The sequence below is a fragment of the Medicago sativa genome, chromosome 6 (genome assembly GCF_051527215.1).
Source record: "Medicago sativa cultivar Bolivia chromosome 6, Bolivia_mono, whole genome shotgun sequence".
NCBI lineage: Eukaryota > Viridiplantae > Streptophyta > Magnoliopsida > Fabales > Fabaceae > Medicago > Medicago sativa.
In genome coordinates this window covers 76965804-76981712 of record NC_140754.1, presented here as the reverse complement: position 1 = coordinate 76981712, position 15909 = coordinate 76965804, and the positions used below count along the sequence as shown (strand labels likewise).

Below are 15909 nucleotides of genomic sequence, written 5' to 3'. Positions count from 1 at the left end.
TCCTGACAAATGACTCGTGTGAGCTTGAGATTAGGAACGTTCGCGGTTTGGTTCTTCGATTTGGAAAACCAAAACAGTCTTTTACAACTGTTTAGTAAAGTGAATTGAACGATCAATGATTATTCCATAACCAAATTGGTAAGAAAGTTCAGTACACAAGTTATATGTTTCCAAAATGAACTGAAACAACCTTTACAGAAACCTGAATTGTACCTTTTTGAATAAAATTGATTCTGTGAACCAAACCATACAAGTTGCCATTATTAACTAATGTACTGTTAAAAGTAACAAAAATCAAACCAAAACTAAGTATTGATTCAAACCAAAACTAAGTATTGATATGGTTAAAATAATCGTAACAGAATTGAACCGTTAAAACAAACTGAACTGCACCAAAAAGAATTCAACGGTTACGGATTGTTCACAATTTGATCTAGTTCTCTTTGTGAACTTCTCGTCAAAATCAGTTCTTTTCTTTTCAATATGGTTTGGTTCAGTTTAGTTCAATTTATTTTTTATTTTTCTAAAAAAGTCCTATTTCAGACATAGTCGAAAGCACCACTGGGATTTCATCATTTGAAAACAACTTAAATAAAAAAAGTGCAACGAAAGGACGACAGGTCGAGAGAAACAAAGCTCTTTACATTAGCTCATCGACAATATTATACAAATGCACAAAGATTTTACTTCTACCAAACAAATAGAACCTAGACAGATTCCAAAAAAGAAAGGGGCAGGCAAGGATGAATCACAATCCATCCATTTGTATTTTTGTGATAGTCTTTCTTCAGGATTGCAAGTATACCCAGAGTATCATCAATGCAATTCAACATAGAATGTTATAGCCTTTTGAATGATTAACCTAAAATTCTGTGTCAAAACATGAAACCATGATCTTTGAAACCATGGACCTAGCAAAAGGGATGTAGCTCAAGCTATACCTGTAAATCAAAATATCAGAAATATAGAGGGAGAGTTAAAATATTGTACAAGGAGTGGAAACAAGCATAATATCACATTTGGATAATCATATTGCATGCTCAAAGACGTATCATATTTTATGCTGGAGTGAGTGAAAAATTGACTCTAATATGTATGCCATGCATTACAGATTTTTATTTGTTTTTCAGCCTGAATTTGTTATTGTCATTATATTCTTTTAAAATAGATAATACACAATAAGAAACAAATCAAACAATATTAAAAGTTAGTATTTTTTTTTCTTTTATAAAGGCTTTATAAATTTCTGATTAATAAAAAAATCAATTAGTTCAAAGTATAGAAGTAATTTTGATCCATTATTAATGTAAAGCTATTTTGCAATATCATCCAATCACATGCCACTGCATTGTTTGAATTCTCTTCCTATAATAACAACTGCCGCATGAACTTTTGATGATATGACAATGGATACAAGTGTGGGACAATATATCAAAATTGAAGTATCAGTTTATCTTTCTTTTAAGATGAAACAAAATTTGGAGAAGGTGAAAATTATTATAAATAAAAGTGGCACTAATGATCCTTTTAAAATCGTCCATCAAGGAGATTTGAACTGTCCCTCCTTAAGATTATGCAAAAACTCTTACCACTGAGCAGACATGTTTAAGTGTATAATGATTTACATAACATAAAATACATTAGTGCAATGTTAGAAGCTTGTGCCTTGACTGTGAGTACTTAACAAAGCTGAAACGGAAAATACATTATACTGATTTCAGTTCGGTACTGCCATACTGGCCATGTAGCATTTTTTTCAGGGCATATGTGCTAATTCATTACACTAGGATCCTATGTAGCATACTCCCTATTTCCTCATTAGATTCATGAGAACTAATGTGTGCCTACATCACACTGAAGGTACTATAAAAAAAGGTTACATGGAATGCATGGAAAAATTATCACATACCAAATTAGTGCTCCAAACTCCAAGATAATCGCAAGAAATGTCAGTAATTTGTTACGAACCTGCTCCATGGAAAACAATGAAATAATAAGCTATTAAAAGAAACTATTTTCTGTCAGAAATAAAACAAATCTTTTGCAGATGCAGTTTGACTTACATAAAGTGCACAAAACAACGCAATTATCATACTTGCGATGTATATGGCTGTTGCATAAATACGAACAGGATCAAGCATCATCGATACTTGCTTTTTGGGACCTATGAGGAATGCTGTGCTGCCATAAAAAAGACTCACACTTAGTATTTGAAGGCAATCAAACAGCTACAAGACGAAAGTTAAAAGATAAATAATCCACAAAGTTGGATTTGCATTTTTCAATCAATTTTAATTTAAAATGTCACGAGTGTAGGATGAAATGATAAAGTGCAACTAGCAACCAGTTTTAACAGCAGAGAATCTGTCTCACCAAAGGGGAAAATATTTGTTTTTAAGCATATTGCAACAAAGGAAAAACTATCATTTAAGTATCAGCTGTCTCACCACTGATTGATCTGGCTATTGCACACTGGCCACTCATCCAGAAAATTAAAAATAGTGAATGAAGTTTACAGGTAGAGATGAAGGCATCCAGGGAGAGGACCGTAAAAAAAAACGTTAAGGCTCCTGGAAAAGTGTTTACTAAAAAAATAGAAAACCGTCTCTAATTCTCCATTGAAATTGTTATTATGATAAATTCATTCAGAACCATGTGTGGAGCCCATATGTCCATATACAAATCCTGTTTGATCTAACCTATTAGATCTCGAACTCATTGATACAGAGCTGTAATTTGCAACCGTCTAAAAGCTTTGTTGACTAACTATGACAGAACTCTAAGCTAATTAGCTTAACAGAAGCAGTTGAGCTCACCCCCTGCAGTATGTCGTGCATATATCAATGATAACCTTTAAGAATACAAGATGTCGGATAGACATAATACTGAATGTAACCCCACCCAAGGAAAGAAGATAGAAGGAAAATTAAGTCTCGAATAACATTATGCAAATCAGTCCGGCTTTATATAGTTCCCAACAGTTCCTCAAACAGGACTGGAGGAAACATGTGAAAAGTGTTTACTAAAAAAATAGAAAACCGTCTCTAATTCTCCATTGAAATTGTTATTATGATAAATTCATTCAGAACCATGTGTGGAGCCCATATGTCCATATACAAATCCTGTTTGATCTAACCTATTAGATCTCGAACTCATTGATACAGAGCTGTAATTTGTAACCGTCTAAAAGCTTTGTTGACTAACTATGACAGAACTCTAAGCTAATTAGCTTAACAGAAGCAGTTGAGCTCATTCCCTGCAGTATGTCGTGCATATATCAATGATAACCTTTAAGAATACAAGATGTCGGATAGACATAATACTGAATGTAACCCCACCCAAGGAAAGAAGATAGAAGGAAAATTAAGTCTCGAATAACATTATGCAAATCAGTCCGGCTTTATATAGTTCCCAACAGTTCCTCAAACAGGACTGGAGGGAACATGTGGAAATTGTGAAACCAAAAAAATTCACACTTTTTATTCATGTTGATGTCTTAAGAAAGTAGTTAGTTATATTCAACCCATTTCCAGCATGGGAAGCTCGGTGTTTGGCACAAAATCTTTCCAGTTGCTCGTCAGCCTCTTCTCCACCGTTTTTTGGTGGTAAAATATTTGATGAGATACCTTTTTTGTGAGTGTTTATGGCGTTGTTTACTATACGGCTGTTTGTGCTATTATTGTGTTGCAGGAATGAGGCATATTTAATGCTGTTTGTAGCCGGTTTTTGCAGTTTATTGAGCAAGATGTTGTTGCGGTCATTCTCCACTATGTCAGACCATAAAATTCAACAGTTTCAGCCTAGAATTCTCTACATATAACTAGTATTATGCTTGAAAATATTTGAAATATATGACTCCGTGCTCACCGTATTTATTAACTTGAGAAAGGTATAAAAGATTACACTCTGACATGGAAATAAATACTCAATCATTGCATTTTAAGTTTTTATAGTAAACATGGAATCATTCATTCATGAATTTATATATGTTGACACCCAGCAACAAAATGGATTGTCAAACAGAAAATTTGTCATTTTTTTTAAGTCATGCTCCTGGATTCGCTATTGATAATGAAGTTACAAATGGCATGTATGAATGTTTGGTTAAAATGGTGGAAGATTTGGAATAAAGAGGCAAGATTGATTTCCAGCTTAAGGATTTCAAAGGGGTTCGATTTTTTGGTAGTGAATTAGCTGCATTTACACTTCAAATCTCTGTTGTCAATGCGGAAATGTGGCGCGGCGCAGCCATCTAAAAAAATTAGTGCGGCGTGGGAGCGGGGTGTGTAGCGGGTGCTATTTCGGTGGTGTGGCCACTAATAAATTTAATACTAAATACCATACTATTCAAAAAGAAATACTAAAATACCTTAAACATTACTCCAAATTTCATGAAGTATTCATAATATAAAATAAAAGGGATAGCAAAATCGAAAATCGCTAATACCAATTATATACAACCAGGACACATTATCGTTTTACTATTGATAGGTCTACTTTGACGGCTTTCCACTTCTGCCACGCGCTGACACGGTGGTCCTGATTTTTCCGCTACGCTCCGCTATAGCGGCCGTTTTGACAAGAGCTTCCAACTAAAACTCCAACACAGTGGTGGATTACTTACGGAGATGGACATCAAGAACTGCTGTCGGTCACTCTGCGAGTACTTAGTTTGACATGTATCTCATTTGGTTGTGGGCGGAAATGGAGTGCCTTTGAAAAAGGAGCAAAGCAGAGACGTAGAAAAAGCTATCACACAACCAAACCCATGTTATTCCTTTCACTAAAGAATTATTCTGCCATTAACCGTTATGCCGCCATGTTCTATTCCTTCGTGGCGACCGCCGTGATTAAACTTCAATGCCCGCCACCTTTGTATGGAGGTCAGTTGAATCCCGCCTCCGATTTCAACAACATATCACCAGACCAAACGTCACATATTTTTTGGTGTTGTGAGTCAATTCATGCACGAACCAAGAGCTAGACACTGACATGTTGTAGACCATGTATTACAATATCTCAAAGTCACTCCGGGAAGAGGACTCTTGTTCAAGAGAAGTGGATGCCTGACGATGAAGGCTTATACCAAAGCCCTATTATGCAGGTTGTGCGGGAATCTTAGTCTCGTAAACTATGACCAGGCAAAGTTTAGAGCTATAACACAAGGGATATGTGAGTTATTGTGCATGAATGTTGTGTTGTATTGTATGAACATGAAAGCTCTATAAAGTTGTTTTGTGACAACAGATTGGCCATCAGTATTACTCATAATCTTGTTCAACGTGACAAAACAAAACACATTGAGATAGACCAATGCTTATCAACAAAAATCTAGACAGAGGATAAGTAGCAACGACTTAGATTTTTTTTGCGCATCAATTGATTGATGTGTTCACAAAAAGTTTTCCAAAATAACAATTTAGTCAACTTGCAAGCATTGAATGATAGATAATCTTTTACCAGCTTGAGGGGGAGTGTTGTAAATAATTATTGTAATTAGTTGGAATTGGTTTGTATTAGTTGTCACAGACCCAGTTGACACTTGCCCATTTATTTAGTACTTGCTTATAAATATAGATTAGTGTTTGTGCTGTTGACACGATTTGAAATAATATTCAAAAATACCTTTTATATAGGTAAGGCAGTATTATAGGAAACAATCGACTTCTAAAATATCTTCATATGATTAGTGTTGTGATTAAGGACGTAATAAGTAATGGAACAATATCCCACCTGGAACCCCTACTAAAAAACCCTCATTTTACATTACAGGCCGTAGCAATATAATAACATTCTTTCTCAAATATTTGAAATTCGTGAATGGAAATTGGATATCCACAGAACAGGAGACATCACCAAACAACAACAAAGTATAATTAAAAAGCTGCAAAACAGTACATACCTTCCCAGTGAAAGCAAATTTCCAAGAGTGAATGTTATCCCAAACTTGATTGGTTTGAGGAAAACAAGCATGGACTGTAAGATGGTAGGAAATGCCATTAATTAGTGATTATTCATCTCTGCCGATATAAATTTTACTTAAGAAACTAATATACCATGTTTAGGAATAAATCATGTTCCTAGCACATTTACATGACAAAGGTGAGAAGTCAATATGAGATTCATCCCTTAGTCTTGTAAACTAGAAAGGAAAACACAGTTGTCTTGTCAAACTTACCAACAGTGTACAGGTTACTCCAGCAGCAAAGCAAATGGCAAAACCATATAATCTCTGGTCACAAATAAAGTTTATCAGTTAATTTGTGCAAGATAATAAACAAATAGAAACTATTTAAATGAAGCAATTATCAAACAAACAATTCAAGATGACTGAAGTTCGCGTAAGGAATAAAACTTGAGGAGGTTGATGCATAATTTAGTTTAGAAAGTCTAAATATTGTAACATGTAGCAACAAGAGAAGTCTAAATACAAACTAAATGACCCTATTCAACTGCTTTAGCGGGTCTCATTTGAAAACATTTAAAAAATTGATACTTTGAGCCTTGTATGTATGTATTATTATATTATATATTATATGTATGCATTATATACATTATATCCTAACAATTACAAGAACCTCCAATGACAAAAAAATTATGCTTCCTAAAATCTTATGTTTCCTTTGTTTCATGTTTGCTTTGGTTCTCAAGAACCTCAAAATACGATCCTCCAAATAGGCCACATTCTCAATTAATCCAGTTCATAAAGATTCCTAGTCATATGAAATGTACTCCACTCATCCAGTTCATTTCGTATTCCGACAATTTTTTCCTTAATTTCAACTTTTTACAAATAATTTGTAAAATCTGATGTTTCTTTCTCTGTAAAATCTGATGTTTTTACAAACAGGTTATCTCTAACAACAATATACAAAACTCTAAAACGAAACATTTCCACAATAAATGATAATCTCTATATTTTCTCATATGTAGTTTCTCAATCCCATACCCGAGAAGACAAACATTACCATATCTTAATGAAAATTCATAGTTAGAAAACCAGCACTCATGAGGAGCACAAATTTACTATCTTTCCTCAACAACATGGTATTGTAAATCTGAAGGAAACAATAGAATAAAATATCTATGTGACTACCTCTCAAGTATAGTAGTATTCCACATAATGTTCAGATAAACAATTACTCACCCAGTTATTTTCTATCCTAATACAACTTAAATCTCTTGATCTTCCAACAATCACTATGTAGCACCGACACTTCAGATTGACGATGTCTACGAGTGTTTGACACTGACGCTTTTGTTGTTACATTCGATTACTTCTTAATCCCTCCCGACATTTAGCCACATTTCCAAGATAGTGTCCACTTCGTGGTTTTGTGCAAAGCCCTTAAGGTTTTGTCCTTTGTAAAAGGCACCTCCATGAATAGCCTCAATTCTCAAGTAATTTGAAACTATTTTAGTGTCGAGAACAGTAGCCCCCAGTTGAGGCTAAGCGGCCAAAGGGTCTATTACGGAGCTTAGACCCTCGTTTCCAAAGACGATGCCTTGTGTAAAGAATAAAACTGTGACGGTTTTGCACAAAACCCTAAAGCGGACAATACCTCATAAATATAACATGCGGTCGAAACACTTTTACTAACTCGAATTATTACCATGCGTTAGTACCCTGTACGTGTCGGTGCTGTGCTTCGTAAAATAGTAACTCAAATCAAAATAGAAAAATCAAATGCCACCATATCACAGTGTCAAAGATCCATACTCAAATCAAAACCTAAATATCCATTTTTCCTATTATGAGTGCGCTTTTTGCAACATTAAAAAATATATATTTCGTGTCTGGTGTTTGTGTCCGTGCTTCATAATACAATAATTCAAATCAAAATAGCAAAACAACTTGAATTTGAAGATCTATACACAAATCAAAACCTAAATATTCAATTTCTCTGTTAAATCTGCTACAATTGAATTTGAAGAGAAAATAGAGAGAAAAAATTACCTGTGTTCTAGACAAAGTACAGTTGCGATTGAAATCATCCATGAAAGCGAAGGAGCTTTCGTTTTCCAATGCAGCAGCTTGTGCCTCTTCGTCTTCCACTTCCATTCCCACCATTATTTTCACTTTCTCGAAAGCTTTGTTCATTTTCTCCATTATTTACCCTCACTTTCTCGGGAAAATGGAAAAACGAAAATCAGAGAGAAGAAACTATGGATCTGTGGTTTATGGGAAGAAAGAAAGAGTTTTATTAGAAATTTGATTATAATTAAGTAATGAAATTGCTTAGATTTTAAGGAATTGGGTTTGGGAATTTGATTGAGATGTTATAACGACTCACTTCACTCAAACTAGCTTATTGACGAAGAGATCTCTCTAATTATTGTTTTGGATAGTTGTCATTTTGGTATTTTTGTAACAAAATAAAAAAATAAAAAAAAAAATAAAAAAAAATAAAGGTAATTTTGATCCAGAATGTGTAACCACGTGTCAAAATAGTCGTTTAATGTATCGAAATTTCAATAGATCATGATGGTACACTTTCGTTAGTCCAACTAGTTCTTGACCTTAAAATATTTCGTTAATATTGTCATATTAGTTATTCAATATACTTACTTATTGTTGTAATAGTCTTTATAAATATTTATTTATTGTCATTTCAGTCTCTAAATTAAAAGAGTTATTGTGAGTATTTATGGATTAGTTTGGTGTCACGGATTATTTTGACTAACAAAATGCACAATCAAAGAGTATTTTGAAATTTTGATACATTGAGAGACTATTGTGACTACTCGTTACACATTCACGATCAAAATGACTATTACCCGTGTAATTTTTATTTTTTTGTGATTATATGGGGTGAGGAATGGAAACAAGATTTGCGCTTTTTAACCTAATCATGTTGTTGTTACATTAATAACCTTTTGATCTTGATGATCCAGCTCTAATAAAAAGTACTTAGTTTTTTTATTTATAATTTTGATCTTACGTCAAGGTCGTTCGATAATGATCTGATGGTTGAGGATTCGTGAGTGTGTGAATGCGGCTTTTCATAGTTTCGTTCGCAAAAGCGACATGCAAATGCCCCTAAAGATGTGGAAGTGATCATGGTAGGATTGGACGAGATGCCAACAAAGGCTCTGATGACAAGAAAGTATATAGGATTTTAGTCATCAAATAACATCACTTTTGCAGTAAAATATGTCGATTTAGTTTAGAATTCATTAAAAAGTCGTGAAAAACATGAAGACAGAAAGAAGCCTTGAAGCCATCGAAACTCATTCGGAATATACAACTTTGTAATCGTGTTATTCATTTTAGTTTTACAAGTTTATCATTGATTAAACTTCGCCCATAGTCATTACGAACGTTCTGGTGAGAAGAAATGGATCAAGGAGCAAAGAAACCAAGGAAATAGCTACTACCTAACTTGTGCCGCATGCTATGAGCCCCTTATCGTGAGAATGAAAGGAAATCCACTATGATCACTACTATCTATCTTGCATCACGGGCAATGAGCTACATCGCGGGATAGAGTGATTATATAAAAAATAAAATAAAAAAAGGACGAGTTCAACACCTATCTTGCATCGCGAGATATCGGCCGCACCGCGAACTAATTATCCTAAAATTTAGGGAAACGGAAGTCTATAAAATATTGACCCTCTAGGTTAGAAGAAAAGCACCTTTTGACGAGCATAAGAAGGCATAAACACAATTTATGGAGGTGGGAAGCGACCAAAGCCATTGAATCATCTACTGGTGATCCTTTTCTCATGTTATTCATTTATTATATGTGTTCAGAAATCATGAGGAGCTAATTCTTCTCTAGCTTAAGTTATGAAAGAGAAACTTCCCTGCAATTAATTGTCATGTAACTTTAAATAATTCTATGAATATTAGTCTATTGATTTGTGTTTTATTTGATTTTTTCGATTCTTAATGTTTCTTATGAAATCAACGAGTACTAACCTTAACTTTGGTTTATAAATCGTATAATGAGTCAACGAGTACTAACCTTAACTTTGGTTTATAAATCGTATAATGAGTCATCAATGGTTACTAACCCTACTTTTGTTGGCTTGACCTAATTCAACCAATCAATTATTGATTTGATTTAGACATAAATTAATAATAGTTGATACATTACCCCTGGTTAGGTTGAAATAGTTCCTAATATTAGTGATACCTTGGCATTCTTAAACCTTCAAATTCAGTTAGGGTTCCTAGGAGTAGGCAGTGTGATGATAAAAAAGTATTAGTGACCAAAACATTAACATGACTATTTTGATCAAAGGTAACGAAAACAAGTAATCAATAGCATTGCCTTCATAGTTTGTAGTTACTTAATTAATTAAGGGAAGCAAATCCGCCATAACCTAATCACTTTCGCTCTTAAGTTCATTAAAACTAATTGTTTGCAATGTGGAAAACCCCCTATTTGTTACTAGTAACCTAATCACTATGCAATAGTTACGTTGAAGCTAGACAATTCATGTCGATACGAACTCTTTCACAAGAAAAATTACTACTTGACGACAAACTAGTGCACTTGCTAGCTTTTGTTCATCAGACGCTGACCAAATCCATGGATGCCATTCTAGCATCCTCCTATGGGATTAGTTGAGAGAGGATTTGGTTGAGAACCGTTTAATATGTCCTTGTTGCCGAATTTTAGTAAGCATTGTGCAGCAGTCATTTGAATTCGAGAAGTAAGTTTAAATATAAATATATGAATAAATTATATAAAAGTAAAACAAGATCTCAATTGTTTTTGGGATGTAGTAAGGACCTATGTTCCTTGTTATCTTCAAAAGGAAAAAAATATGATTAAGTAGACCACGACCTTTCCTGATAGGATGTTGGATTTGGGGTAAGAAGGTATTAGTAATTAGTATGGCATCTAAGTAATAAGAATATTAGTAATATATATGAATATCTTCTATGAATATATTCATATATATTACTAATAATCTTACTCCTTCCGTTTCAAAATGAGTGTCGCTTTAGCTAAAAAATTTATTTCAAAATGAATGTCACTTTCAGTTTCCAATGCAATAATAACTTTTTCTTTTCAATTGTACCCTCCAATTAATACTCTGCACACTACTTCCAAAGTATTACTTTTAAAACTAACCAATAGTTATTAAGGATAATTTGGTAAAATAACCATTCTTTTTCTTTTAATCATTGCATTTCTTAATATGTGTATAAACACCTAAAACGACACTCATTTTGAAACGGATGGAGTATTATTTAGACACCCTACTAATTACTTAAATACCTTCTTACCCTAAATCCAATATCCTATCATTTGCATTGCATTCTCAGAGAGATACACATGGAGACGATCAATTTTCATCTTCCTATTGATGAAATGACCAACGCTCTAGACAATGTATCATACTTGCTACATTTTGTTGGAACAAAATGTGTTTAACAATGAACCTTAAAGAGTTTTGATGATAACAAGGTATTAAAAATTGTAAATTGGACTAGCTAATATTTGTTCAAGTGTACAGGATCATAATTATAAAGTTACATCATCATTGGTTCTGAATGAGCAAATAAAGAGCAAAGGAAACAACAAAAATTTGAAGCTTGGACGCTCCTGAAGGCAACTTGTTACTAAAGGGAAAAAGCGCTCCTGAAGTTAAGTCGCTTCTGAAGTAAGGATAGTGCTCCTGAAGTTAAGACGCTTCTGAAGTAAGAATAGTGCTCCTGAAGACAAGAAGTCCAGAAGTCATATCATCAGAAGCTGCATCATCAGAAGCTGCAGAAGTCATATCATCAGAAGCTGCATCATCAGAAGCTGCATCATCAGAAGCTGCCTCATCAGAAGCTATTTCACCAGAAGCTGAATCTCAACTGGATTTGCAAAAGATTCAAGAATTGAAGAATTATCAATGCAAAAGCTGTCTATTGGATTCGAAAACACAAACAAAGGATTAGTGGAATTTTGCAACGGTCATTTCAAAGGTGTTTGAAGGCTTGTGCTTGCAATTTGGACGAAAGCGTTGACATTGTACTTTGTACGAATTGTACAACCACGTTCTCCACCACTCTGTTTTGTGTCCACGCTACAAGACAAGAAAACAGCTCCAGAATACGGTCTCGCCTGCATATATGTTCCTTTGGATAAGGAATGGATTTCAAATTGGTTCTTCATAGGACAACAACCAAATCAGGCAAAAGATCATTGGTGAAAGATCAAGCTTCAACAACGACTCTTTGGTGTGCTGGCAATTTCACAACGTCTCTTTCACACCTCTATATAAAGGAGTAAAGACCTAGAGATTTGGTAATGCATGAACGCTGAACGAAAGACTCATAACATTTTTACAAGTGCCAAATCTCTGCTGAAATTGTTTTGCATTCACTTAGAATTTCTGTGTCTCAAAGTCATATCTTAGAAATTCTTAAGTTCATTGAGTCTGTATCTGATTTGTATTGTGAGCACCTCTGATTGTATATCAAGTGTTCAACCTTAAACAATTTTCTGTGTAATTTTGTTTAGTTAGGAAGTCTCTTGCAGTTGTGCTTGAGCAGGAAGTCTCTTGATTGTGTTCTTGAGCAAAGGAAGTCTCTTGCTTGTGTGCTTGAGCATTGGAAGTCTCTTGCTTGTGTGCTTGAGCATTTGTAATCAGATATTACTCATAGTGAAATCTCCTTGGAAGTGCAAGGGGGACTGGACTACTTCCAGATTGTGGAAGGAACCAGTATAATTGTTTTGTGTCGTTCTTCTTCTCTCTCTGTTTTATTCCGCTGCATTTAGATTCTGATTATCACTTCAGAAGCTGTCTCACTTAGCTTCTGATCAGTGTGTTCAGTTTTTAGGAGAAACGAAGAATTTTTCAAAACACAATTCAACCCCCCTTCTTGTGTTTTTTCTCACCTTCAATTGGTATCTAGAGCCTTGGTCTGTTGTGTAACACTTAACCGTGCAATAGTCAAAGATCTGAGAAAAACATGTCTACTCCTCCTCCTACTGGTCCTAGTGATACTAGCTATAAACATGTCTCACATAATTATAGTGATAGTAAGAAAACCAGTGTTGGAAAAGTTCCAAAGTTCAATGGAGATGCTGAAGAGTTCTCTTGGTGGAAGACCAACTTTTACAGTTACATCATGAGCCTGGATGAAGAATTATGGGATATTCTGGAAGATGGTGTTGGTGATTTAGTCCTTGATGAAGAAGGAGCTGCTGTGGATAGGAAGAAACATACTCCAGAACTGAGGAAACTCTACAAGAAGCATCATATTATCAGAGGAGCTCTTGTCACTGCCATACCCAAAGCAGAGTACATGAAAATGAGTGACAAATCCACTGCTAAAGCTATGTTTGCTTCTCTCTGTTCAAATTATGAAGGGAGCAAGAAGGTCAAAGAAGCAAAGGCTCTTCTGCTTGTACATCAGTATGAGTTATTCAAGATGAAGGATGATGAAACTATTGAGGAGATGTACTCAAGGTTTCAAACCTTAGTTTCTGGGTTACAGATTCTAAAGAAGAGCTATGTTGCTTCTGATTATGTAAGCAAGATACTCAGAAGCTTACCTGCAAGATGGAGACCAAAAGTGACTGCCATTGAGGAAGCTAAAGATTTAAACACTTTAAGTGTCGAAGATCTTGTTAGTTCTCTCAAAGTTCATGAGTTAAGTCTTAATGAACATGAGACTACTAAGAAGAGTAAATCAATAGCTCTTCCATCCAAAGGCAAGTCATCAAAAGCTCTCAAAGTAGTTGAATCTGAAGAGGAAGAACAGTCAAGTTCAGATTCTGAACCAGATGCTGCTGAAATGGCCATGCTCTCAAACAGACTTCAATATCTGGCCAAGAAGAACAGAAAGTTTCTCTCCAGAAGGGGTAACTCCAGAAGCTCAAAGAAAGAAGATCAGAAGGGATGCTTCAACTGTAAGAAGCCTGGACACTTCATTGCTGAATGCCCTGATCTTCAAAGAGAAAAATCAAAGGATAAGTCAAAGAGGTCTACATTCAAACCAAGCAAACTCAAGAAGCAGATTAAGCAGAGTTTAATGGCAACCTGTGATGATTTGGGTAGTGAATCTGGATCTGATAAAGAGGAAGCTGATGAAGATGCAAAGGTAGCTGTTGGGTTGGTAGCAACAGCAACTTCAGAAGCTGGATCAGATTCAGACTCAGAAGATGAAAACGAGGTATATTCCAAAATTCCCAGAGATGAACTTGTTGAGTCTCTTAAAGAACTTCTTACACATTTTGAAGTAAGAACCAATGAGTTGAAGGATTTAAAAGAAAAATATGCTGATTTGGTACAACAGCAAAAATCAACTCTATTGGATCTGAAAGCTTCTGAACAAGGACTTAGGGGCTTTGACTTCATGCGTAAAACATATGAAGACCAGCTCAGGTTCTTATGTCAGAAGCTACAAGAAAAGTGTAATGAAAAACCTTTAAGTAACCATGAAATTGCTCTTGAAGATTTCATTATATCTGGCATTGACAGAAGCAGAGTGGCTTCTATGATTTATAGCATTTACAAGAACAATGGCAGAGGAATTGGTTTTCCAGAGGTGAAACTTGAGAAAACCAATCTAAAATCTTGTTGTGAATGCATCAAGGAAGGTCTGAAAACATTCTTTGTACCAGAAGGGGCTGAGTTGGAAACTGTTGTTCAATCAGAACCTGAAGCTTTTAGTCCTAAGGCTAAGATTACTTCAAAGCCAAAGAACTCTAAGTCAAAGGCTATGATCAAATCTGATTCCAAGACTTCAAAGGTCAGGATCCTGAAAAGATCAGAACCTATTCCTCAGAGTCTGGTGAAACCAAAATCTGGGGCTCTGAAGTCTAAGTTTCAGAAGAAGACAGTTACTGCTTCTGAAGTACCAAAACCTAAGGTGATGGTTAATCAGAAGCAACCCAACTCACAGCACAAGGTACAAGAAGTGAAGAGTAAAGCCTTGAGTACTAACCTTCCAGGACCCATAGAACAATGGGTACCTAAATCTAAAAATGTCAATGATGCAGGTATGTCTAAGAGCAGTGCCAAAGCAAAGATCATGGTACCTAGACAGTGGTTGCTCAAGACACATGACAGGAGACAAGTCCATGTTCCTCAGCCTAACAATGAAAGAGGGAGGAAATGTGAAATTTGGAGGCAACCAGTCAGGCAAGATCATAGGTACAGGAACTATTGGTAATTCCTCCACCTCAATTAATAATGTATGGTTGGTAGATGGTCTTGAACATAACCTTTTGAGCATTAGTCAATTTTGTGATAATGGTTATGATGTGCTTTTTGAAAAACCCAACTGTACAGTAATCAACAAGGAAGACAAATCCATTGTGTTCAAAGGAAAGAGAGTTGACAATGTCTATAAAATCAATTTTTCTGAACTGGCTGATCAGAAGGTGATGTGCCTACTATCAGTGAATGATAATAAATGGATGTGGCACAGAAGGTTGGGACATGCTAACTGGAGGTTAATCTCTAAGCTTAGTAAGTTACAACTTGTGAAAGGGCTACCAGACATTGACTATCATTCAGATGCACTCTGTGGTGCATGTCAGAGAGGGAAAATTGTGAAATCATCTTTTAAAACCAAAGACATTGTTTCAACCTCAAGACCTTTAGAATTACTCCATATTGATTTATTTGGACCAGTAAGTACTGCATCCTTATATGGAAGTAGATATGGATTAGTCATTGTTGATGATTACAGCAGATGGACTTGGGTGAAATTCATAAAGAGTAAAGATGTTGCGTGTGATGTATTCAGTAGCTTCTGCACTCAAATTCAATCTGAAAAAGAATCAAAAATTTTGAAAGTCAGAAGTGATCATGGTGGAGAATTTGAAAATGAGCCATTTGAAGCTTTTTGTGAAAAACATGGAATTTTCCATGAATTCTCTTCTCCTAGAACACCACAACAAAATGGGGTTGTAGAGAGAAAGAATAGAACTTTACAAGAAATGGCCA

At 35.0% G+C, this 15909-nt stretch overlaps 1 protein-coding gene across 1 annotated transcript; it reads right to left on the bottom strand.

Moving 5' to 3' along the window:
- Positions 1-621: 621 nt before the first annotated feature.
- LOC146916956 (Got1/Sft2-like vescicle transport protein family) lies at positions 622-8343 on the bottom strand. Its single transcript, XM_085718812.1, has 6 exons — positions 7958-8343; positions 6179-6232; positions 5903-5976; positions 2064-2181; positions 1910-1968; positions 622-941 (listed from the first exon to the last, which is right to left on the bottom strand). The coding sequence occupies exons 1-6, from the start codon at positions 8108-8110 to the stop codon at positions 863-865; spliced, it is 537 nt and encodes a 178-aa protein (XP_085574938.1). The 5' UTR covers positions 8111-8343; the 3' UTR covers positions 622-862.
- Between the last annotated feature and the right edge of the window lie 7566 nt (positions 8344-15909).